A 25,856-nucleotide genomic window follows, 5' to 3' on the forward strand; every position below is an offset into this window, starting at 1 on the left:
AACTATATTCATCTGTTTATTGAGACAAAAAAAAAAAAAAAAAACTCTACCAATTATTATAGTCGCCTCCTATTCTTTTAACCAAACAACATGGTACATTTCTTTACTCAAATTATTCTTTTGTTGAATAAGAGATATGGATATGGATATCACTTGATTAAAAGTAGTGGTAGTACTCTCTCTCTCTCTCTCACATGTAATGATACTAGTAGTACTGAAATTATATAAATAATATACGATAGACATACATAGTTATATACACACATATATTATGAAGAATAAAAATCTGTGTTGGCTTTTTTTATACAATAATTTATTTTTTAGTGAAATTTGCATTGTAACTTGTTAAAAAAAAAAAAAAAAAAAACTCTATGTTCATATGTTTATTAAGACCAATAAAGAAAAAAAAAAAAATCTAGCTATTATTATAGTCAAATTCTGTTATTTTAACCAAACAACATGGTACATTTCTTCACTCAAATTATTCATTTGTTAAATAAGAGATATGAACACCACTTGACTAAAAGTAGTGGTAGTTCTTTCTCTCTCTCTATGCGTCATGTAGTGGTACTAGTAGTGCTGAAATTTTATAAATAATATACAATAGGCATACATAGTTATGTGCACATATATATTATGTAGAATAAAAATTTGTGTTGTTAAAAAAAAAAAAAAAAAAAACTCTATGTTCATATGTTTATTAAGACCAATAAAGAAAAAAAAAATCTAGCTATTATTATAGTCAAATTCTGTTCTTTTAACCAAACAACACGGTTCCTTTCTTCTCTCAAAATATTCTTTTGTTAAATTAGAGATATGGACACCACTTGACTAAAAGTAGTAGTAGTACTCTCTCTCTCTCTCCGGGTCATGTAGTGGTACTAGTAGTACTTAAATTATATGAATAATAACAATAGGCATACATAGTTATGTGCACATATATATTACGAAGAATAAAAATTTGCGTTGGCTTTTTTTTATAATTATTTATTTTTTAGGGGAATTTGCATTGTAACTTGTTATAAAAAAAAAAAAAAAAGCTTTATATTCATCTGTTTATTAAGACCAATAAAGAAAAAAATTTACCCATTATTATAGTCAAATTTTGTTTTTTTAATCAAACAACATGGTACCTTTCTTCTTTCAGAATATTCTTTTGTTAAATTAGAGATACGAACATCACTTGACTAAAAGTAGTGGTAATTAAACAACATGGTACATTTCTTCTCTCAAAATATTCTTTTGTTAAATTAGAGATACGGACACCACTTGACTAAAAGTAGTGTAGTACTCTCTCTCTCTCTCTCTCTCTCTCTCTCATGTAGTAGTACTTAAATTATATAAATAATATACGTTAGGCATACATAATTGATAGTTATATACACACATATATTATGTAGAATAAAAATTTTATGTTCCATATATATTGTTTCAGCAATTGTAGTATGTTATGTGTATATTATTTTTTTCTTTCTATCTTAAACTTTGGTTACTTTATAAGAATATAAAAAGAAAAAAAGAAAAAGAGAGAAAGATAACATGTGACATGTAGCGATTGCTGAAACATAAAATAAAACACTTAAAATAATGGAGTATATGATAGGCATACATATTATGTAGAGTAAAAATTTTATGTTCCATTTATATTGTCTCACTAATTGTAGTATTTTACGTGTATATGATTTTTTTTTCTTTATATTTTAAACTTTGGTTACAAAGAAAAGGATAGAGAGAGAACATATGATAGGTATCAATTGGTGAAACATAAAATAGAACACTTAAAATGAAACGAATGATTTTTATTCATATGTGTGTGCGTGTGAATTTTTTTTTTTTTCCTATTTTTACAAAGAGAATAAATCTATGATAACATTACGTTATACCTCTAACATATGTACTTTATGAAGGTGGGGTGTCATGCTCTACACTCACAAAATGGTAATGAAAAATCTAGTGTGATAGTGATGTTAGATCCTAAAGGCTAAAGCAAAAGAACTACTATTGCATATTTATCATATAAGGAAGAAATAGGCTTTAAGAGTATGGAAGTTTGGAACTAGCTAATAATGATACTTTGGTCTTTGGTCACCATAGGGCCTTGTAATTAAAGACATCAGTTGTGGTGGTGTCCACTAGTTTATGGGTTAGTGGGGTATGAGGTCCTAATTTTAATGTCCTATGCCTATGTCTCCACTCTTTCTTTATCATATCAAATGGGGCAGTAGGGGAAAAAAAAAAAAGAAAAAAAAAAAAAGAAGGAAAAAAGAAATTGTTTTGTCTAAAAGGAGAGAAAAATATGAGGTTCTAATTTTTCTAGGTTGTTAATTTGAAACGTTATAGCAATGCGGGAGTCATGATGCTGTGTAAGTCACTTGACAAAAATGAACCAACGGTTTTTAAGAGAAACTAGATATGGTCCATTAATTATATACTATCATATTGCAAAGTCATTTCAACATTATAATCAAGTAATTGGCCTCGTATGCTAGACCAAACCACAATGGTCAATATCATTATTAATGGTTCTTTGTATATAAAATATAAATTCATCAACATTTCTAGAATATTTTTCGTCCAAATTATGATTGTATACCATCATTGTAACAAAGAAAGCAAGAGTTGCAGTACTTAATGCCATTGTCACTAATCATAAAATTGTGGCCAAATCATTGGTCATAATGATTATTATGAAAACCTTGGGTCTATAAGACAATTATGTATTTTGAACAATTGTCAATTATTGTCTGTGTCAAGTCTTTGTCTCAATTGGGGTCCATGATCCATCTATAATTAGCTTCATTGGTTCTTTCCTATATGATCTTTGTGTATCATATATAGTTGCCCGGATTATCCCCTACTATTTCATGTGGCAACACGATGTTCATATCAATAATCATAAACCTTTTGTGCAACTCTTTTATGAACACATCATTCTCCATCTTGCTTCCTTCTAATAGGAGAAGAGAAGCTTTCTTCCTATCTTCCCTTTTTTGGGGTGGGGGAGGGGGGAGGGGAGAGAGATGTTTGAAATTCCATGGCTTCAAAATGGAAGTGACCTAACTTAAGATTCCACAAGGATAAGGTGTGCCATGTGAAATAGTACAATTAGCTAGCTAGCCTTGTAATACCTACATGTTTTGCTACCATCTTTTTTTTTTTTTTTTTTTTTTGTACTACAATTGCTAGAAAGTCAAAAATACTAGGCAAAGTTTCTGCAAAACCTATGCACTATCACTCTTTTAGGTCTCCTAACGCATGCCAATGGACCTGGAATGTTGCTCAAATGGTAACTCCACTTTGAGAGAAGTAAGCTCAAACTGAGTCATATGATGGGGTCTCCATATGGAGAAGATAAGGGGGGGTAGTCTTCTCTACGTTCCAAATAGAATAGAAATCCTCTATTCCACTCTTTAATCTTTGACAATCACAATTTTCCATGTGTTTGATTTGTTTCTATTTTAAACTTTGATATTTTATAATGAAAGAAAAAAATAATAAATGATAAGTTGTAATTGGTGTAGAGTGAAACACAGAAAATAAGTCAAAAGATATTTATTCATTTCGAATACTATGTACCCTATAGTCTAGTGCCATAAAGGAAATGCTACCCCATAATCCTCATGGCAAGTACTCAGGACATCAAAGGCAACCTAGCAACATTGCGATCAACAAAGCTAATAATCTACAACATGACTTTTACTGCTAGGTTTGTCTGGTGGAGGCCGATTTCTCGAGATGTTTCAGATATTTCTGTATTGGGATGAACTTATTTTGTTTATTTTGTGAAAATATATAATTGTACCTTGAAAAGTTGATGCTTTAAAGTTGAAACTTGCAAGAAAGTTCATTCGAACGAATGCCTAGTTTGATGAGAGAGAGAAGCTTTGGCTAGGTGCATCCAAAAAGTAGTGGTTGTGGACACAATGTACTCAGCTGCTACTTAGGGTAAACAAAAGTAAAATGGGAATCATCAACGTTGTTGTACATAAGTATTATTTTGCCAACAACAAAGAGAATTTAATGACCCCAAGGTTTGAGAGATGAAGTGTTTCTTATGTTGAATTGATCATTCGAGTTCATGCAAATCATAAGAATACCAACAACTATTATTATAAGAATGAGTGGTAATGCTCTAATGTTGGAAAAAAAGAAAAAGAAAAAGATATATATGTTGGTCCTCAAATTTTAACTTTAGAAAAATTTTAGTTTCTAAAATTTTTACTTATTGTTTTTAGTCTTCAAACAACTTAAATCTATCATTTTTAGTCTCTAAAATAATTTAAAACAATCATTTTTAGTTCTTAAAAAATTTTAAGGAGTAGCTTTTAGTATCTAATAAATTTAAAGTGATAGTTTTTAGTCTATAAGAAATTTAGTCCTTAACAATTTAAAATGATCATTTTTAGTCTTTTGACAAATTTAAAACTATCAAATTTAGTTTCTAACAAATTTAAATTGATCATTTTTATTCTTTAATGTGTCTAATGGAATGATAATGTGCCATTTTTTAATATGACCATGTCATTTAAGGGATTGAAAGTAATCATTTTAAAATTTAAGGACTAAAATTGCTTATGATTTAAAGTTTAGGAATTAACGGTGTATTTTGTTGAAAAAAATAAACAGAAATTATATTGAGAGAGAGAGAGAGAGAGAGAGAGAGGTCATTATCAGAAAGTCGATATGAACTCTTGAGATCAAGACTTTTGAGAGCATGCTCTATAGAACTCTTTGTTGGGTTTGAAAGATTACTTTATAGAAACTCTATGGTCTTGATCGGTCACTTTCTTGCCACATCACTTTGCATTAGAAGATCTATGTGCTACTATGAGATCGATAATTAGGTGTAGAGTATAGACCCAATGACCAATATATGCCCATGAAGTTACAAGGGCTTGATAATTCCAGTCATGGTGGTAGACACTTCTCCTTTCTTATGAGGAAATTTTCAGTCTAAAAACTTTGAATTTTAATGGGTCCCTCAGGTTCCAACCAGACTATGACTATGGAATAAAGCAAAATGCAAAGTCTTAGAATTGCCACTATAACACGCTTGACACATAAGAAGTGTTGGCCTTTGGTGTTGTAAAATGCAAGCACAAATGGTCATTCTTTCAAAAGCCTATCTTAGCATATCATTTTTTTAAGTGTTCTCTTTCTCTGGACAGTCACATTGACCACGACATGTCTCTTGTTAAGCTTAGGATTTGTGACTTTCTTCATTGGCTTCTTAGGAGTCTTTACAATTAATAATTCTATATATTGCACAACAAGTCACTAACGGGTTGTGATTGAGATACAATAAAAGTAACATCAATAGTGCTTTCATATGAAAGATGCACTAATAACAATATGTTAGTATGTTATGAAAAAAAGTTGTGAAATTTGTTGTACCTGTAATATTATTGGAGTTTACTAAGGATGGCGACTAGACTGAATAAATTAAAAAGATATAAAAATTATGGACTTGATATAAGGTCTCATGTGAAAGATGTTGCAGTAAGTTTCTCTTTTCAAATGTAGTGAGAAAATTGTGAAATTTTTTGTGACCATAATCTTATTGGATTCTATTTCTAGATGAGTTCTTTTTAAGTGATATTTGGTAGATAGAAGTGGACCGTTTGGTTGTGTCATGAAAAGAAAAAAACAGATTTTCAGAAAATTAAAAATTCATAAACAAGGAGTTTTCAATGGTTTTGTCGTTTTCGCCAAGTTTAAGAAAGAAAATAGTTTCAAGAATCATTTTAATGTGATATAAAAGCCAATCTAGACGATCTTTGGGTGGAAAATGTATTTTATATCAAATGATATTACGTTATCCGTATCAAAATCCAATAAACAAGAGACATATGTACAAAAATAACTATTTACTAACACGTCTTTCATTTGTTAGTGGGTTAGTTATTTTTTGTTGACATATCTCACACTAATTAGATTTTGATACCGCTAACATAGTATCAATATATCATTTGATACTATATACCTTCTTCTCTAAGCGGACTTCTTGTTGTATATGGGCCTATCAATAGAGAGAATCATAGAATTATTAGTATTGTCAAAATTTGATGATGATAATTTAAATAAATAAATAAGTAAAAGAGTAGGTGAGAAATCGACACTTGAGAGGCTTAGATGATAAAGGACTGTAGAGTGTAGACAATATAAAGAAAAATACAAGGGAAGTGCTATCACATCTATAACTGAGACTTCTCGTCATCTCCCTGACGTTTTTGTTAGGACCTACGACGTTGCAATGTAGTGTCCTAAACTAATAGGACTCATCATAATTGTTTATATAGTACAAATTGACTTAATACACACTTAGTAAAGAATAGATTAACAAATGCCCATGCTAATAAACTCAAACAATTCGGGGTATCAAATTTATAATCAAACATAGGGCATGAATACATTGGTGTTAACTAACAAAGGCTACATGGAAAATGACAAATAAATGAATAAATTGGGCTCACTTTAATTTAGCATGGATGCCCAATATTGTTATTTTTGTTTGGAGATTATTTTTAAAACATATTGAAAGCCACAAGGAAGTTAGCATAGATGCCCAATATTGTTACACCTATATGTAACCAAACAGATAAAGAGTTTTTTGGGCAGGAGAAATAACAAATAGGATATTAAAAAAAAGTGTTTTAAATTTTCATATTTGTATCCAACTAATAGCCAATGTTGTTATTATTATTATCATTATTAGACTTCTCTCTTAGAGAATGGATGGTAAATTGGTAATCAAGTTAGGGATGTGCATTCAATCCACCAACTCAACAAACCCAATATGAAGTCTTGACTTGGGGCTTCTTTTCTTTTTTTGATAAGTCTTGACTTGGCTTTTGTTAGTTCATAGGTTGAGTTTTTTTTTTTTTTTGGTTGAATCTTGGTTGGATTAATTAGGTTTAGGTTTGCAAAGTTTTCAACTAAGGTTAACCCAATCCAACTCACGCTATTAATAGTGTTATATATATATATATATATATATATATATATATATATATTTTTTTTAAAAAAAAAAATCTGTTGGTTTGTTTTATTTTTGATTTTGGAAATTAGTTTAATTAGTTTTGGATATTTTGAGACTTAATGGAAGCTAAAACTGTTTATTAGGCTTGAAATAATGGTCCCAACTTGAAGATCCAGCCCAACCAAACCCAATTAGGTTGGATTGGTTTTGAGAGTTACTATGAGTTGGGTTGGGTTGGAAATTTCTCAACTTAAGTAGGTCGATTGGGTTGAAAAAACTCCGAACCCCACCAACTTGATCCATGCATACCCATTGGGCATTTCTATGAAAATTAAGCATGATCATTTTTGTTACCTTATTATTCCATTTAAAAGTTGGAACAATGCTCAAAAGAATTTTAACTCAAAAGCCTCAAATTCCCATCATTAAAATTGAGACATGTATTTTAACTTAGAGGAGAAAAAACTCTTTAATGAAATTGGTAGCTAGTGATAATTTTTCTCTCCGTTTGTTTTTATGAAATTTTTTTTGTAAAGATAGTTTTTTATGTTTTCTAGTTTTTTTGTAGCATCATAAATAATAAGTCAAATAAAAAATATTTTTGATTAATGAAAAAAATTCTATTAAAAATATGACTAATTTTCTAGAGATTTTTATCCTCTCTTTCTTTTTATTTTATAAAAAACACAATTTTATCTCATATCATGCTAAATAAATTTTTTTTTATCTAATATGGAAATTTTTGAAAGAAATTATATTTCATTTTTAAGGTCCTTACCAAACATGAAAAAATGAGATTGTTTTTTGAAAAATAATTTATAAATAATGACTCGTATTTTAGAAAACAATAATGTTGAAACAAATGGAGTGATTTGTTAAAAAGCTTTAAGTTCTCTTGAATTTCTTGGAAGGGCTTTAATGGAGCCTTATTTAAACCTCTGGTAATTATAACATAGACCATTGTCACGCCAAATATAATTGTGTGGTGCTTTTTTCTTTTTTAAATTATTATTATCTTATATATTTTCTTGGAGAATATTGTTTTGCACAAACAAAACCTTACATATATACAGCAGTCAGCACAATTTGATATGATACATCATAATCAATACACATCTTGATCATAATTAATTTGGCCTAACCTTGAATAGGAAAGAGCGCATGTTCAAATGGAAAGGGAAAGGTTTTGAATTTTTTAGGCCAATAGATTTTTGCCCATTTATTTTAGGATGTAGCTCACTGTGAACCAGGCAAAATAGATAGCTATCCAAAACCAAACAATGACAACTTAGTAAATTATTGTAAAAACCCTTTCAAACTCTTTTTTAAGAGAGCGTTTAGGTTCAAATTTCAGGATAAGATATCTCAACTTAGAAAAATAATTGAGTATTGTTGAAATACAACGACATGATATTTACTCATCTTACATAAATATGAATTTAATTAGTAAAACTCATTATTATCATGTGAGAAAAAAAAATTATTTTATCATTATATTCTGCAAGTACGAAATAACCAACATATTGTAGAAAAAACACATGCACATACACATTTTAGGATTTTTTTTTTCTCTATTTCATGGCTGAGTGTTCTTATTCCATGTCATTTTTCTTCGTCAAAATGTCATCTTTCTTCTTTTTTTCACCTTCTTATTTGTTGACATAAAATTGTTTACAGATTACAAAGATACACTTAGGTTAAATAGTCTCATTTATAGTGGAGAAGGTGACATGACTTCCCAAAAGTAGAAAGAGTTGATAAATATTGGAATCCAATTAGGCTGCAACCAAGTTGCACTGAGAATCGAATAACTAACAAGTATCACCTGACCATATTGTGTAGTTTTTCTTTTTATTTTTTGGTATTAATTTTTTAGAAACATGAAGTGACTTCTAAAAAGTAAGAGGACTTGTAAATTGGGTTGGTGGTCACTAACATAAAACCCTAGAAAAACAAAGTACATGTGTCTTCAAACCCCTTTTGGACCCGGATCTACACGTTTGCCACGTGGAAATAGTGACTTACAAGTCAATCCTCATACACATATAGTGGGATTACTCCAATATTCTACTTTTATTTTTATTTTATTTATTTAGTTTTAGAATCTTCTACCTTCCTTTTTGAGCATGGAAATTGTTGCTTTGTTTGCTTGGATGTAAAATATTTTGTGGTTAATTTTATGGTCTAAATTGGAAGGTGACTCAGAGACGATAATTAAAGTCTTCACAGAAGATGATGATTATTTGACAACTTATGATTTGCTGATCCAGGATGCAAAGGTTTGTTCTAGGTCCTTTACTCAATTATATTACTCTCACATTAGAGGAGCGAAGGCAATATGGTTGCACACAGCCTAGCTAGGTACACAATAAATGTCTCTAATTATGTTGTATGGACGGGGGATGCTCTATCACAAACTCTCAATGTAATTCAAGCCGATTTAGCCCTTTTTTTATATAATTAATTTCACAATCTGACCCCCTTAAAAAAAAATCCATTTTCTAAACTTGAAATATTGAAACAGACATGAGACATGGAGCCCATTTGAAAGACTTTTCTTTGGTACTATCTCCTCCTATTTTGTTTAAGAACATTAATGAATGATTGAATTTTTATTATTAATCAACTTAATTTTTTGAGATTAATGATGATTAATTATTGTGTTATAATTATTCATCTTAGATTTGAAACCCATAAACAGAGATATATACAACAAAACACTAAAATCATTCCTCATAAACCATCAATTTAAAGAGAAGTACATGTGCTCATTTGGATGGCCAACCCATAATAGACAACAAGTAAGAGAGGTAGTGCCAAGTACATGACTAAAAGAATTCAAGAACTTCTCTTACTTAAGGATGAGGGTTAGATGTAGACATCTTAGATTTGAAACCCCGTACAGAGATACCACCATCTATGTCGGCATGGTATAATTTATTTTCATCAATTTATTTTACTTTAAAAAATTAGACAAAAATACTATTATATTTTTTTAAAAATAAATCAACTTGTAAAACTTCTTGTCATTAAATAAAAAATTAAATGTTCAAATTCCACCTAAACTCCAAAAAAAAAAATCATTGATATCTTAATCCAATGGTAAAGAGCAATTATCATAAAGTGAGCATTACAAATTTCAAACCCTATTTTATCTATTGAAAAAAATTATTAGGTGTAATCATCAAAATAACAATTTGGTGAAATACAAATTGCATTTTTTTAATCAAAATAAATGTTATTTTAAGAATTAAAAGTATCTATTTTTTAGGTTAATTTAAAGTCTATACTTATGAGTTTCATGTTATCATTTTCTCACTTCAAAATTATATATATAGAAAAGAATTATTGTCTTAATCAACAACTTTTCTATGGTCCATTTACAATATGAAGCATAGATCAGAAAGTGAACAAATTATTAGGTTCGTTGGGTGGAGTCCTCCCATCTCAAAAGGAGGTGAGGTCCCATGTGGGACTAATGGATGGGGTTCACCTCTCATGTCATGTGATAGAGGGGAGAATCCACTTGACGAACCTAATAATTGCTCAAGGAAGTAGGCTTCCTGCTAATTCTCAATGAAGGATGAATGGCCTCCCCATGTTACAATAATTTGCATAAGCACACCCAATTTAAATTCCCCACATTTTATCCCAAAACAATCATAGAAAATTCATGTAAGTTTGTTTCTAATTGAAGATATAAATTAATATCCATCCAAATACAACACTTGTGCCTTTTTTTTTTCTGAGTAGATTTTTATCAAATTCAAAATTCTCTGAACTGAACCCATTGGTAACAAGATACTCTAATTTTAAAGATGGGGTTCTATATTAAACAAAAACTGCTTTAGACCATTAACTACAAAGCAGGTCATTTCTGATTTTGATAATAGCCAAAATTCACTTTGTGGTCTCTCAATAATTTTAGTTTGAACCCTGCAAGGCAATACCGTAATTATTGAAGCAAGATAAGACGGGGACATGCCATTTTGTGACTTTGCTGTGCTGTGAACTAAAGCTCTCTCTTGTTGATGCTGTTATTTTGTGTGTTTGCAAATTTGTCCGTGTTTGACAAAAATCTTGTCACTCAACTGGCACTTCTTGATATTTTTAATGAAGATATTTAGATTCAAATTGTGTCAACCCGGTGTTAACTATCAAATTATGGGAGGGAAAAAAAAAGTTGTCGTGTTTATTTGCATTTGTTTCTGAATTCTCTGGGCTCTTCTTATGCTTTTTATTCTGTCTTCAGCTCAAGCCCAAGCCCAAGCTTGATGGGCTCTATAGGTCAGGCTAACTCCAAGATATTCAAAGTAAATAAAGATTTGGATGTCTGCTAATTTAGTAGGTCTCTTTGACACTGCATCAGAAGTTTGTGATGAGGAGGAGATGAAAGATTACTATTTTTTTCCATTGTGAAAACTGGAATTGCCATTAGAATTTTTTTTAAAGAGTAGAAACTAGAAAGAAAAAAAAAAAATCATATGTTCACAATTTTTTTTCTTTTCTATTTTGGCATAAACAAAGAACTAAAAGATATATAAGCACAAAAAAATGCTAAGTGTCCATTTGGTTGTGGATTCTAGGAAGGATGGAAAGAGAGGAAAGAAAATGGGAGAGAAAATTGTTTTTGGGGTGTTTGGTTGGGTGAATTTTAAGGGGAAAACTGGTGGGGCCTGGGTGTTTTCTCTTTTAACTTACCAAAATGCTTGTTTTTTTTTTTTTTTTTTTTGGGTTTGATGTTTTGTTTTTTTAGGGCGTTTTGCTCTTTTTCTTTCTTTATATATATATATATATATATATATATACTAGGTATGATTTTTATTTTTTAATGAACTTGGGTGATTGATTTTTTTTTTCTTCTTAACTGGGCATAAAGGTTTAGGATACACACCAGAATAAAAAGGTTAAGGTACAGAACAAAGGAAATGTATAGACCCAGAAAGAACAAATAACAAACACATAGGTAGTAATATTAAACCAAATTTATATATATATAATAATAGGTGAAGTTAAGAGAAACTCAAATTAGAATTCCAAATTAGAGTTTCAATTTTGTGCCATGTGTTCTAAATTATTTATTTTTAAAGAATTTTATTTCTTAATTTTAGAATCAAATGTAGGACCACATCATAAATATTCATCCAAGTGAGTTATTAAGTACAAAAACCAAAGAGTCTAGAATAAATGAATTGTAAAAAAAAAAAAAAAAAAAAAGACCTAATAATATCTTTACAAATTTTTTTAAAGAATTAATAAAATATAAAAATGAATATCAATAGTATTTAAATTATATATATGAATTATATTATGTATCTTATTGTATATTTTTAAGTGTATCCATGTATATGCATGAGGTTACAAGCTAGTTATAGTAAAGACAATGCACAAAACCAAGCATAGGGAAGCCCATGGTATCCCAAAAGAGAGACTACAAATTAAAAAGGAATATGAATCCTATGTCCCCATTCTCCCCAAAAAAAATGGTTTTCTTTTTAAGTGGCATATCATTTCTCTTCTCTCCTTGTTCACCCGTTCCAAACACAAGTTAAAAGTTGGGATAAATTTTTTTTTTTTTTTTTTTGCTTAATATGAAAGAAAAGAAAGGGAGGAAAAACTGAGTGCAAAAACCAAACAAAGGAAAGATCAAATATTTCTTCTCTTTTCTTTTATCATTCTCTCCCCACTTTCAAAGTCCAAACATATAAGAGGGAAGCATTAGTCCACTTTATACTTCTTACATTATGCAACGTGTTTAATTTCTTTACATTTCAAAATATGGTTTTCTAGAAAAATGCTAAAGTTATTACAAATTTTAATATAAAAGTTTAAAAACTAGTGTGGTAAGAATATGATTAACATCACCTAAACAACATACTAAAATAAGTGTTAATTTTTTTAATGATTTTTTTTTTGAGAAATTTTTTTTAATGATTAATAGCACATCAATTTGTAAGGTCTATATGGTAAAAATTTGTAATATTTCTAGTATCACTATTTTATTAGGAAAAAAAAAACTATGGCAAGCTATGCCTGTGATTGATAGAGTATAAAATAGAATATTCAAAATTGAACAAAAATTTTCATCTATCCTAAGTCCTAAACAAATCTGAGTTGGTTTGGTTATAGCCCAACTCAAGGGAACGGTGTTCTCTAACCAACCCAAGATGATATTGATATAATATATATATATATATATATATATATATATATATATATATATATATATTCAAGGGCAGTCATCATTTTTTTTTTTTTTTTGAGAAAAAGGGCAGTCATCATTTTATCCTTAAGTTTGTGTCAACTCTTAATTTGGTTTCCAAATTTAGTTTCAAAATCAACCATCAAATCCTTAAAATTTGTCCTATTTTTCTATCTGGTCCTTCGACTTTTCAAAAATTTATAAAATGATTTTGCAATTTTCTTCCTTTTTTTATTTCCTTTTATTTTCTTAACATTTTTCTCACTAACCATCTCATTAGCCCAACATGAAAAAGACAAGTTATTTCTATAAAAAAACGAAAAAGAAAAAGACAATTTATAAGCAAGTTCATCTTTAGAAAAGTGACAAATCTTATTTCATTTATCCATCCACATCAACACAATATGAAAATTGTGAATATTTTTTTTTTGTTCCACTCTAATGTTTACCTTTAAACATTATCAATCGCAATTTGTCATTTCATCTCTCTCTTCTTCTTTTTTTTCCTTAAAAAGTAACCAAGGTTTAAAGTGAAAAATTAAAATTAAACATTCGGTATACTTACATTCTAACTGGTATAGTATAAAATGGAATACTAAGAGTAAGATATTGTTATTGTTATTGTTATTTTTTTGACAAATTGGTGTCCATATTAAAATGCACCCTTAATCCATCTAGAGTAGTGGTGTGCAATGTCTAAGCCACATAATTATTTTTTTTTTAATTATAAAATGTATCCAATCACAAGACATATTAGTGTCCACGTTAGCAAGTAGACCAAATAAAATCATTTTACAAACTTCAAGAATTTAATTGCTTCATATAAAAAAAAAAAAAATTAATTGCTATATTTTAAACTTTAAAGGCCAAATTAAAAAAAATAACACAAACTTTAAGGAACAAAAGTAATGTTTTTCAGATATATATTCAAGAATGATGATAAATATTTAAAATTAAAAATATAAATTGTGGAAGTTTGAATAACAGATGATGTATAGCACTCTTAGAGTATTTTCAACCGGTTATTTAAAACCACTTAAAATGTAAAATAGAGAATATCGTCAACAAAATATTACAAAATTACTTCCAAATAATCTAGTGTTCTATTACTGTTCAAATATATACAACATGCTACAACAATATTCTTCAAATTTAAAGAACAATGTAGCATTGTGTACTTAATAAAAAAAATATTTTTATTTGACTCTCTCTATCTCTCTCTCACGACGTGGCATCCATGGAAGTCCGTCGGACTCTCACTGTGATAGATCGAAGCACGTCCTCTTTGTGATTTGTGGAGCAGAGTGGCGAAGCAGATCATAAAGATTTTCAAGTCACCATTTGATTTTGGTAAGGTTTTGGATACAATGGTCATGAATTTATTGTGTTCTTTTATGGCTTTTGTTTTGTGGCTATAAGAAGATGTAGTTGTGATGGAAAATTGGAGTGGGTAGCGATTATTGACAAGGAGTCTCCTCTATTGTGGGGGATTGGGTTTGCTGTTGTTGTGGTGTATAAAATATATTATTTTAAAATGACTTATTGTAGAATAACGAATGAGATATAGAGTATATCGTAAAAATGGTTATGTAAAATAAATTAAGTAATTTTTTGATGAGATAAATTGCGTTTATTTTAGATAATTGGAAAAGAATACTCTTATGCTAGGTTATGATTAAAAAAAAAAAAAAATCAAATAAGGGATTGATTTAGTTGTATTAAAGATATTGTTTGAATATGTTTAAAATATAAATGTTTTTTTTAATAAGTAAAATATAAATGTTAATAAAGTTGTGTTTAGAATTTTTATTCATAAAAATGTCTCTAGAAAATTGGTTTGAAGGGTTATGATTCTATAGATAATTTGATTTGGTTGAGTCTTTTTTTTTTTTTTTTGAATTAGATCAAACTAATTCTCAATTTTTTTTGCAAAAAAATCAACAAACATGAGTTATCCTAAATCAAAGTGAAGCAAGTTATATAGAAACAACTTAGGAGTATATTTGAGTGGCCAACTCAGTGGCATGAGAGCAAGAATTCAATTGTTGTAACTATAATGGATTCAAAAAAAAAAAAAAAAAACTATTGAATTATATATATTGTAATTCGATACTAGGGGTGTCCACGAGTTAGGTCTGGTCAAATTTCTCCTAAACTTACACTCAACTTGACTAAATTAGGTTTGAGAAACACTTACCCAACACCAACTAGAGGAATACGAGTTGCCAACCAAAAAAGAAACCTGATTTGGAATAGTTGGATTGGTTGAATCTGATATCTCTTTAAACTTGGATTTTGATGAGATCTCACCAGATTTGGTAGAGATCTTGTCGAATCTAGTAGATCTTTGCCGAATTGGTGATGTCCTTCACAGATTTGATGGAAACTTGAATAGAGAAGAGCAATGGAGTGGAGGATGACGACAAATGACAACTATGATTAAGTTGTGATGGTTAGATTAATTAGACTTGAGTCCATGCATAGAGAACCTACCACTCAAACCAATTATATAAGTTCTTGTAAGTTAACACTCTCTGTCGATTGAATCACTACTCAGATTATATGGTTGTAGGTTGAGCGGGTTGATGAGGTTTGGTCAAATTTGAACAACCCTATATATATGTGTATAATTTGATGAATTTATTTATTTTTAAAATTAAACTACATTAAAATTTTAACTGTCCTTTATTAAAAAAAAAATATTGTATCAACAAATTGATATTCTAAAAATAAACTTATAGAAACTCTAAAACAAACTAATCTTATTATCGGACATTTGTTATAATAAAATTAAAATTATACCATATCCCAATATATTGCAATTGACATCGAAAGAAAATAAAAAACTATGGTAACTTTTTAAGTTAAAAAAAAAAAATTATGGTAATTTGTGTGTGTGTGTCTCTCTCTCCATTGTCAATTTTGAAAGAAGTGTTTTATTCATAAGCTTAAAAGTAAAGCCCAAATAAATAAATAAAAATTTCAACGGCAAGCCCAAAAATCAACTCTCTCTCTCTCTCTCTGGCACACAGCCATGGCCGCGACGATCTCTCAGTCTCAGCTCTCGTGCTTCTCCGCACTCAACCGCAGTGTGAGGCTACAGAGGCTTTCATTTCCAAGCCCTTCACTCCGCTCCAAGGTACTCTCTTTCTCTCTCTCTCGATCGTGAAACGCTGTCGTTTCGAGTCTCACTACTACTTTTTGTGCTTCTGATAACAAAAGGTTGTAACTTTTTGAGTTGGGTGTTTGTAAATTTTGTATTTTTATGTATAATTTGATTCTGGGTTTTGATCCATAAATTAATTAAGGAATTCAATTCAATTTAGTTAATTAATTTTTATTTTTGGGTGAGTACTAGAATGTTGGTCTGGTTGTGCTTGTCTTTCTGGGTTTTTTATTTTCTAATTATTAGGTAAAATGAGTGTAGGGGAGATGAGAATGTTAAGATAGATGGGTGAGAATACCTGGAAAGTGTAGAATTCAAAATGAGGAAATCCGTTTAAAGATAGGAGTAGCCCCTATTCATGAAGGTATGAGGGCAAGTCGCTTGAGCTGTTTTGGTCATGTTTAGAGGAGAGCGAGTAATGAACCGGTAAGAGAGTGAGCTGATCCATGTTGAGTGAGGGAAGGAAAAAAGGTGGAGGAAGGACAAAAATAACATTAGTAGAAGTAATAAAAAAGACCTGTCAATTAGGGAAGTAACAGAGAGCATGACTTTCAGATAGGATAGAATGGAGAAAAAGAATTCATATAGCTGACCCCAAATTTTGGGACCAAGGCTTTGTTGTTGTTGTTGTTTCTAATTATTAGGTAGTGTTTGATATGCTGACCTTGGTTTTATATATGCTTCTCTGCAACTGGTTGCTTGCATTGGAGGTTTTCACCTATACCACTTTATGTTATTGATCTGATTTGATAACTAGCTATTAAGGTTAAAATGCAATTCTGTGCATGTGGTTTTATGGAAATGTCACATGACAAAGTTAGAGCATCTCTTGGGACTTTTGAAGGTCCTTTTATTTTTGGTTTTTTTTGGTAAGTTAGAGGTCAGGCTTTGGTGCGATGGCTGGACCAGGCTGGTGCCTTCCATCAAAAGCAATAGGTCTTGTGTTTGAGTCTGGGAAACAGCCTCTCCAAAAACATTGGGGTAAAGCTGCTTGCTAATTATTTCTCCCAAACCCGGCAAAAAGTGGGAGCTTTGTGTATTGTGTACGACTTTTGTTTTGTTAAGTCACACACGCACCCAGTTGGTTTTGAGTCCATGACCTAACCTGCTCCCGTTCTTATGGGAAGGAAGTTCCTTTTGAAGTCGAGGTCATTGACTTGGAAAGTACAAATTTTTTTAATGGGATATCGATTGCTTCCATATTTATCCTCAAGTTTCTTCATATTTTTGAATTATGTTTTTCACTTTATATATATATGGCCAACTCTCACTAGTCTGTCAAGGATCCATAGTCGATACCAAAATGTTTGGGATTAAGGCTTGGTTGTTGTTTTTCGCTTAATGTCTAAAAAAAAACTGCTTTATATGGTTAGACTGCTTATAGAGTAGAAGGGCAATAGCAAGTCCAGTTCCTATGAATTAATGTGTGTTTATCTATTGTTTCAGTGTTTGCTAAAAGGTTTGACTGCTTTATATGTGTGATTGTGTGCAAATGTCTTGTTAATTAAAATGACTGTCTAATGGAACAATTACATGAGGTTAACTAAAAAAAATTTTGTTATCTAGTTTATAGTTTGTATGAGCCTTGAAGGGCATGGGACAGATGCTACCAGTTCTGAGATTAAGACTACTCTAAGTTATACAGCTGATGCATCGAAATTGCATGTTGAAGGGACATCAAAGTCATATCCAGATATAGAAGAAGATGTTACTGGAAATTTGGGATCAAGTGAGCCAATGCAAGAAAATGGTGTTATTCAACAAAAAAGGGCAGCGAAAATCCATGATTTTTGTTTTGGCATCCCATATGGTAAGTGCATATCAATTTAGCAAAAACCTCAATTGTTAACTTCACTACATCAAAGAGATTTGATAGATTACACTCACCTTTTTTTAACATGAAATTATTTTAAGGTTTTATTCAGTGCTAGTTTTACTGGTCATCTTAAGTTGATTAAGAATTATGTCAAACAAAAATTTTGAATTTTTAAAAAATTCTTTGGTTGGTTGACAGTCTTATCCCCAATACTCAAGTCCTTAAAATGCACTTAAATACACTAAGCATGAGTGATCCTTAGCCACCATGTTTTTCTTTAAGAAAATCATTAATCAGATGTAAAGTTGTAGAGTAGTTCATAGAAGCATTTTAAGATAGAAGTAGATTCAAAAGCGAATAAGGGGTTGAGTTTCATTCTCTTTCTTGGAAATTTCTGGATCTTTGTAGTTTTAGATCTTAGGTTATATTTTTCTCTTGCATATCGCTGGTATACATCCTGTCTACTACAGCTGTGGCCTTTCTTTTTCTTAAATGTTCTTTGCTACTTATAAAAATTAAAAAAAAAAAAAAAACTTAGAAAAAGCAAGTAGGTGACTTAAGCATCATATATAAGTTGTAGGATCAAGTGGAACTAGAAGTACATATACTGTGGTATAAAATTTGTTTTCATCTGCCATTGTTTATTGATTTGCATGCTGAGGGAATAGACCTATTAATAACATGAGGGATAGGGAATTTCTGATGGTTTCAATTCAAAGAAAGTATTACAACTAACATGAAAGCTTGGAGAGTTATAGTGGACTGCTTTACATCTTTAACCCGGGAAAAAGGACCCTGGGAAAAAAGAAGAAAAGAGCATGGATCAAAATTTTTTCATCTTATCGCTTGGTAATTTGGAATGGAATCTTGCTTAAAATGCTAGAATTCTAGATTGGCCTGTTAGTGTGACATAAGATATATGAAAGCTATGAAATATTATGTCCTTGTTTAAACTGAAATTTCACTGGGTGGCTTGTCTGCTTCAAGTCTTGGGTTTATGAAACTTTAACTTTTATTAGGGATCTTTTAAGCACCTCTTGGCCTTGCAGCATTGGGGGCTACCGGGTCTTGTATAACCATATACTTTAGAATTGAGCATGGGGAGAAAAGCTTTTGGAAATAATTGTCTTAAAGAGAGCTGTTGACCTTATTTGTTGGTTCAATCTTGTCAATGATTCATGTGACCATGTTGAATGTTGTGGACCATATGGTAACCCAATTGACATCTTGAGGATGTCAAAATCGGAATTCTATGGTTGGTTGTTATTCATCCATGCAGCTTTTGAACAATTTTTTATTCAATTTATTGTAGTCTTAATAGTTAATAGGGGAAATTTTCTAATTCTCTTGCCATGGTTTTAGTTATTTTTCAACTCTTTTAAGGCAGGCAGCGGTTTGCAAAATTTACTTTGGGCAATGTTCACACACCCTTTTAGTTATCTTAAATGTCACTGTTGGATTTAAATCTTGAGTATATTGAGAAATTATTTGTCATAAGCAGAATATTGTACTTCTTAGAACATTTTTCCTGTTTAAATTGACTGATATACTGGATTAGTTGGTTATGATTTCTGTGATATATAACCAATGAGCTATTGCTTGATTGGTACATTCTCTTCCCAAATAATGGGATAAAGAGTGAGGTCGTGGGTTCAAGATTTATTTATTTATTATTATTTTTTTGATGCATCTAATAGGTCATGAATCCACCACCTCACCTTATACATAGAACTTATAAGGGGAGTAGGTGCCAATTGAACTAGTCCTCATTGGCAACCAATTAATAGTAATATGCATCTCATTCAAAAGACCAGGCTTTGATATTAGACCTTGATAATTCTGATACATGAACGATGATGATCAGATGAACTGAAGTCTGCTAAGGAGTAGTAGACTCCTCAAACACCAGTTGAAATGCAATTTTATATCACAAGCTGTTCAAAGTTGACCCCTTACTCAAAGCATTTTGATTGTCACAGTTGTTTATGTATTATTATCAACATGAATCTGTTGGAGCGTTGTCTTCATTGCAAATCAAGATTACTCTTACCTGCTACAACTTTTGTACATTTGCTGATTGAGACCACATATATATATATATATATATATATTTTCCTTTCTAAGTGTTCCAATAAAATGTTTTAGCAGCATTTTGATCTGTAAATGCTTCACTTCTGCCCACATTGCTAGTGATAAGTATGTTAACCGTACAAATACCTGCTCACATATTTTTTTCCCACTATAAATGAATACTTACTAATAATTTTTAACTTATATTTTGTTACAGGTGGACTGGTTTTAAGTGGTGGACTTCTTGGTTTTGTTTTCTCAAGAAATCTTGCAACTCTGAGCACTGGTGTGCTCTTTGGAGGTGCTTTGCTAGCTCTCAGCACGTTTAGCTTAAAGATCTGGAGGCAAGGAAAATCCAGTTTGCCCTTCATTCTAGGACAAGCAGGTTCTGATTTGTCTGTGACTTCAGTCCAGTTTTAGTCTTGATATATGTTCTGTTATTGCCTGTATTTAAGTTATGGATATTTTGGGAGATATTCCTATACTAACTTCGTATACCTCTAATTTTGTAGCACTCTCAGCGGCGCTTCTTTGGAAGAACTTTCAGAGCTACTCATTGGTATTACATCACATGAGCGGAAAATTCATCTTACTCATTGGCTAGTTGATTCATTGTTTCTAACTTTATAATTGTATTGTGGATGCAGACAAAGAAAGTATTTCCAACAGGTTTTTACGCTGCTATTAGGTATTGCAATATCTGACTGCCAATGTTTTTTTCTTTTGAAAAGAGAGTTCAGTTTCTAGAATCTATTTTGAATCTAACTGTATTCTGTGTTTTTGTCCTTAAAAGTGCTGCAATGCTCTGCTTCTACTCATATGTGCTGATCTCGGGAGGGAACCCACCACCAAAGAAATTGAAGTCATCTCCAAGTTTTGCATCATGATGAGAACACCTAAGGTATGATTATTAGATATGGAAGGTTAGGATTTTGTTTGATTTAATGTTGTATTGTGAATTCAATGGGGGTTATTATAGATGAATAATGTTGAACATGCTTATTTTTATTCGATTACTAATTTGATAGAATTATGTAATTTGTGTATGGTCCCTAGTCATATACATCTTGTATACTTGTGTGACTCGGTTATTGTTATTGGGTGTCAATTCTTGTTATTAATAAAACCTTATTACTTATGAAAAATAAATGTTGAACGAGCTTATATTAACACAAAGTAGGTAACTATGAGTTGAGCAAATGTGTATTTTGTCAGATAGAACGCAGGATTAACTGTCCTGTTTGCTTTATGTAAATGATTGCCTGAATTATATTTCTTAGGGAATAATGTCACGAGTGAAGTTGAGATTAAAGGGTTCCAAATCACATTTTGGGATTAAAATATGAAGCCCGGGCACCATTGGTTTTTAAGCAGTGGCCGATTTCAATGAGTAATGTTTTTGTGTAAAGCTTTAAGTATGATTTCGTAAATGCATTATATTACGTTTTTCAATTAACTACAACCACATGCTTGCATGCCATTTATCAATGAAGCATAAGCAGTATTATAATTTCTTGATTAAATTCAATGCAACTATATGATGTGTTTAAATTTAATTGAGAAATTTAATGTACTCTATTTAAGGAATTGTACAGGGTTGTGGAATGTACTAGAAATGCCATGTACACACTTGGCCTCCAAAAAAAGAGAAAAGCCGGAGGTCCATGGGAATTCTATGAATATAGAACGCCGTGTGTAACAGATAACATCGTGTTTTTCTGTCATACGTGAATTTACCCATGCTTCAATAAGTTTCTAATTAAATGATAGTTGTGGATTTTATTTTTTGAAAAGCAAACACATGCACGCGCACACAAGGAAGAGAGAATGAAGTTTTAACACAATAGCACACCACAAACAACTGATATTATCTATGAAACAATTGAGCTACTTAATTATTAATTATTTAGGCTATGGTATTCTGAAATAAGTAAGTTAACCGTGCATATTGGCTTAAAGAGGTATGATGTACTCATGTACCGAATAATATCTCAATGGAATCAATATGAAGACGTGGTAGTAATTTTTCAATTGAAAATTAGTGATGTATATGTGAGAACTTCAACCTGAGAGGATCCAAGAATTTTTTGAATTTTTTTAAAATAATCCTTTGGTGGTAGCGAATCTCAAGGTAGAAATTTGATCTTGAATATACCTCCCAAATCTAAGGGACTTACAATGAAGGGTTTTCAATGAGGGTCTTTTTTTGGTTGAATTCATGGAATCGCCGCTTAATTTAACTAATCACAAACTCTCATGATACATTGGAAGGCTACTATTATATTTACAAGTGACCAAAAATGGGTAACCAAAAATGGATAACGAAATAGTCGCCACTTAATTTCCTGAGAAGGCTTCTATTATATTTACAAGTGACCAAAAATGGGTAAAGAAATAGTCACCACTTAATTTAACTGGTCGCAAACTCTCCCAAATGCAAGAAATTGATTCATTAGAATCAATTGTAAGTTGGACTACAAAAATGGGTAACAAAATCAATTGCAAGTTACGAACTATCCGGTCTCTTATTAGTAACAAAATCACTTGCAAGTTCTAATTTTGTCTTGATGGATCAACGGTGAATCCTTCATCTAGATTTTCAAGTATCAAGATAAAGAAATATGTTTTTGATAATTAGTAAGTATCAAGATAAATAAAATCAAATACCAATGACTCTTGAAAGCCAACATACCTGCAATGATTTTGTAAATGCAACACACTTTGATTTGTGGCTGCAAAAAAAGAATATCTACCATTACAGAATACAATTACAGACATTATTTATTTCAAACTAATAAAATATGCTTCTCCACACCAAATATCACAATGTTTGATATACATTCATATATTACAAATATGCAATATTCCAGACTGATATTTTGCTCCATGAATTAAACTAAATTCATCACAAACATTTAAACACTTAACAATACATATTCTTTATAAAAAAAACATATATTATCTAATTGTTATTTATTTATTTATTTTTGTTGAAATGACCCAGTTGTTGGTTGAGAATTGAGATAGACGGGCACCTCATTAATACAACTTTTTTTTGAGAAGACTCATTAATACAACTTAATTCTGCATTATGCTCCTAAACTTAATATACCAATTAAATATTGAGTTTTTGTAAGCAAATATAAAAGCTATTTGTATTTTTTTTTTCTTTGTTGTGTTTGCAAGTCAAGCACCATTTTCTTATTCATCAAAAGAAATTTCTTCATTTTATTTTTAATTATCCAAACACATTTTTGTCTTTGAAAGTTCAATTATGTGTATAAACACTCTTGAACGTTTAGACCCCCAATTTACAAATTAACCAATTCAAGTATTATGTCAAACAACTAGTGTGCGGAAAATGAACATAAGTTATAATATAGAATTGGATAAACTATCTAAGCCAAATTAAAATCACAACCCACAGCAAATAATAAAAGGCAAAGATAAAAGGGAAGGAAGATGCAAACACAAAGACAACACGCGATGTGTTATCGAAGAGGAAACCGAAGCCCTCGACGTAAAACCTCTCCGCCGCCCTCCAAGCAGTAAACAATCTACTAGAAAATGTAGTTGGGATACAAGGACAGCAATAGACCCTCCAAGCCTAATCTTCCAAGTGCACCTAAACCCTCCAAGCTTCTTACTCCAACGAGGTTGCGCCGAACCTTTTTCTTTTCTAGCTTCTCGGATTCCGCTACTAGACCATAGCATCAACCAATGTAGATTGGTTCCTTCCTAACTGCTTCCCAGCAAACCAAACAACCCTCTCACAGTGATGAATATGGTGAGAACAAGGTTTTGGTAAAATGCCTCTCAAGAATATGACAATGGAGAGGAAGAGAGTTGAGGAATTTGAAGAGACTCTAATATATAGATTGTTGGTGAATCAATCTTGTTTTTCTTTAGGGTTTCTCTCTCAAAATTCTCTTTGGAAGCTCTCATACACTTGTGGGTATAAGGGGTATTTATACTGGAGTGAGAGAGGAATGTGAAACGTCAGGTTTTACAAAACAGGGGTGGCTCGCGGCTTGGCCTCGCGACTTGACTAAGTCGCGAGACCCAGTCGTGAGATAACCGTATGCCCAGTTGTCCTGTTTTGTCCTGTAGTGCTCCAGCTAGTATGACTGTTCACATTCTGGCACGCTTGGCACGTGTGCTGCGTTTGACGGCTTGAAGCTGCGAGTTACCCGCGAGAGCAAGCCGCAAGTCTCTGTTTCTTGCGCACTCTTGAGCAATCAACACTCTATCTCACTCACTACTCTTACATCAAATCCACCTAAATACAGGGTTACTAAATGCTGAAATACAAGCAATTTGGCACGGAATAAAACCAATAAAATAGTTGATTAAATTTAACCTTACAGTCTTTTTATAATTAAATTCTATTTAAAAAAAATTCTTTTTAATAATAAAGTGGCACATCAATCACATTTGATAGAAGTGAGACAGAACAATTTTGTTTTACAGACTTGCAGACACCTATATTTTCATAGAAAAAGTCACGGACTCTTATTCGCTCACCTCATTGAAGATAAAATGATCAAACTCTAGGATGTCTTTTTGGTATTTTGCCCAATTTATTAAAGATATATTTTAACGAACCTAAAACAAAGGCTAACCCCAAAACAAAGGCAAAATAAAGCGTAATTACAATTTACTAATCTTCTTTTTGAAACATTACAAATTAGTTCCTTGTGATTAGGGGTAATCATACCTTCCTGTCTTTTGGAGTAAAATGAAAAGGTCATAATCTTCGTCCTATCCTAATTGATGGATTGTCCCACATGCTGCCCACATTGCTTGAGCAGAATTTTTTTTTGGACACACAGTAGTGGATACATAAAGCTAAATGTTAGTATTAAAATTCCATCGAACAATGTATATGATCACATTGCTTGTAATTTTATGCCCACATTGCTTGTGGAGCATGTAAGATTGAATTTGATCAACCATCTTGTTGGCTTTATTCTGTGCCAAATTTGCTTGTAATTCAGCATTTAGAAACCTTGTATTTAGGTGGGAATTATGTAAGGGTAGTGTGTGAGAGAGTGTGAAGAAAAGCTAAAGAGTATGCACTTAACAAGACCTCGCGATTGGCTCACGACTTACAAGTCGCCAAAGTTGGCACACGTGTGAAGCATGCAGAGGAGCTGAAGAATCACGCTAGCTGGAGCACTACAGGACAAAACTTCCAATATGGCCAGGCAGTTAGCTCACGACTCAAACTCTCGACTCAGTCAAGTCGCGAGGTCAAGTCGCCAGACCACTCTGTTTGGGAAAAACTGACCTTTCGCATTCCAAATACACACCAGTATAAATACCTCTTATACCCACATATTGTAGAGAGTTTCCAGAAAGAATTTTGAGAGAGAAACCCTAGAGAAAAACAAGATTGACTCATCCACAATCTTTACACTTTGATTCTCCAAATTCCTCTACTTTCACCCTCTCTATTAATACATCCTTGAGAGGTACATTAGCCAAAACCTTTTCTCACTATACTCATATCTATGAGGAGGCTATTCGGTGCTTGGGAAGTAGTTAGGAAGAGACCAATTGATATTGGTTGATACTATGGGCTATAGCGGGATCTAGTAAGCCAGAAAAGACAAAGATTCAG

The 25,856-nt window shown here is 31.3% G+C and overlaps 1 protein-coding gene across 1 annotated transcript; it reads left to right on the plus strand.

Moving 5' to 3' along the window:
- The first annotated feature begins 16,143 nt into the window (after positions 1–16,143).
- On the plus strand, positions 16,144–21,395 carry LOC115951210 (protein FATTY ACID EXPORT 1, chloroplastic). Its single transcript, XM_031068397.1, has 6 exons — positions 16,144–16,320; positions 17,914–18,157; positions 20,451–20,618; positions 20,746–20,792; positions 20,881–20,921; positions 21,027–21,395. The coding sequence occupies exons 1-6, from the start codon at positions 16,216–16,218 to the stop codon at positions 21,118–21,120; spliced, it is 699 nt and encodes a 232-aa protein (XP_030924257.1). The 5' UTR covers positions 16,144–16,215; the 3' UTR covers positions 21,121–21,395.
- Positions 21,396–25,856: the final 4,461 nt, after the last annotated feature.

The sequence above is a fragment of the Quercus lobata genome, chromosome 7 (assembly GCF_001633185.2).
Source record: "Quercus lobata isolate SW786 chromosome 7, ValleyOak3.0 Primary Assembly, whole genome shotgun sequence".
Taxonomy (NCBI): domain Eukaryota; kingdom Viridiplantae; phylum Streptophyta; class Magnoliopsida; order Fagales; family Fagaceae; genus Quercus; species Quercus lobata.

Bases quoted from the DNA above. Each gene is read 5' to 3' on its own strand.
- LOC115951210 (XM_031068397.1), top strand. From the start codon at position 16,216: ATGGCCGCGACGATCTCTCAGTCTCAGCTCTCGTGCTTCTCCGCACTC. The intron at 16,321-17,913 runs GTACTCTCTTTC...TTTGTTATCTAG, and splicing joins GCCCTTCACTCCGCTCCAAG to TTTATAGTTTGTATGAGCCT. The intron at 20,793-20,880 runs GTATTACATCAC...TTGTGGATGCAG, and splicing joins ACTTTCAGAGCTACTCATTG to ACAAAGAAAGTATTTCCAAC.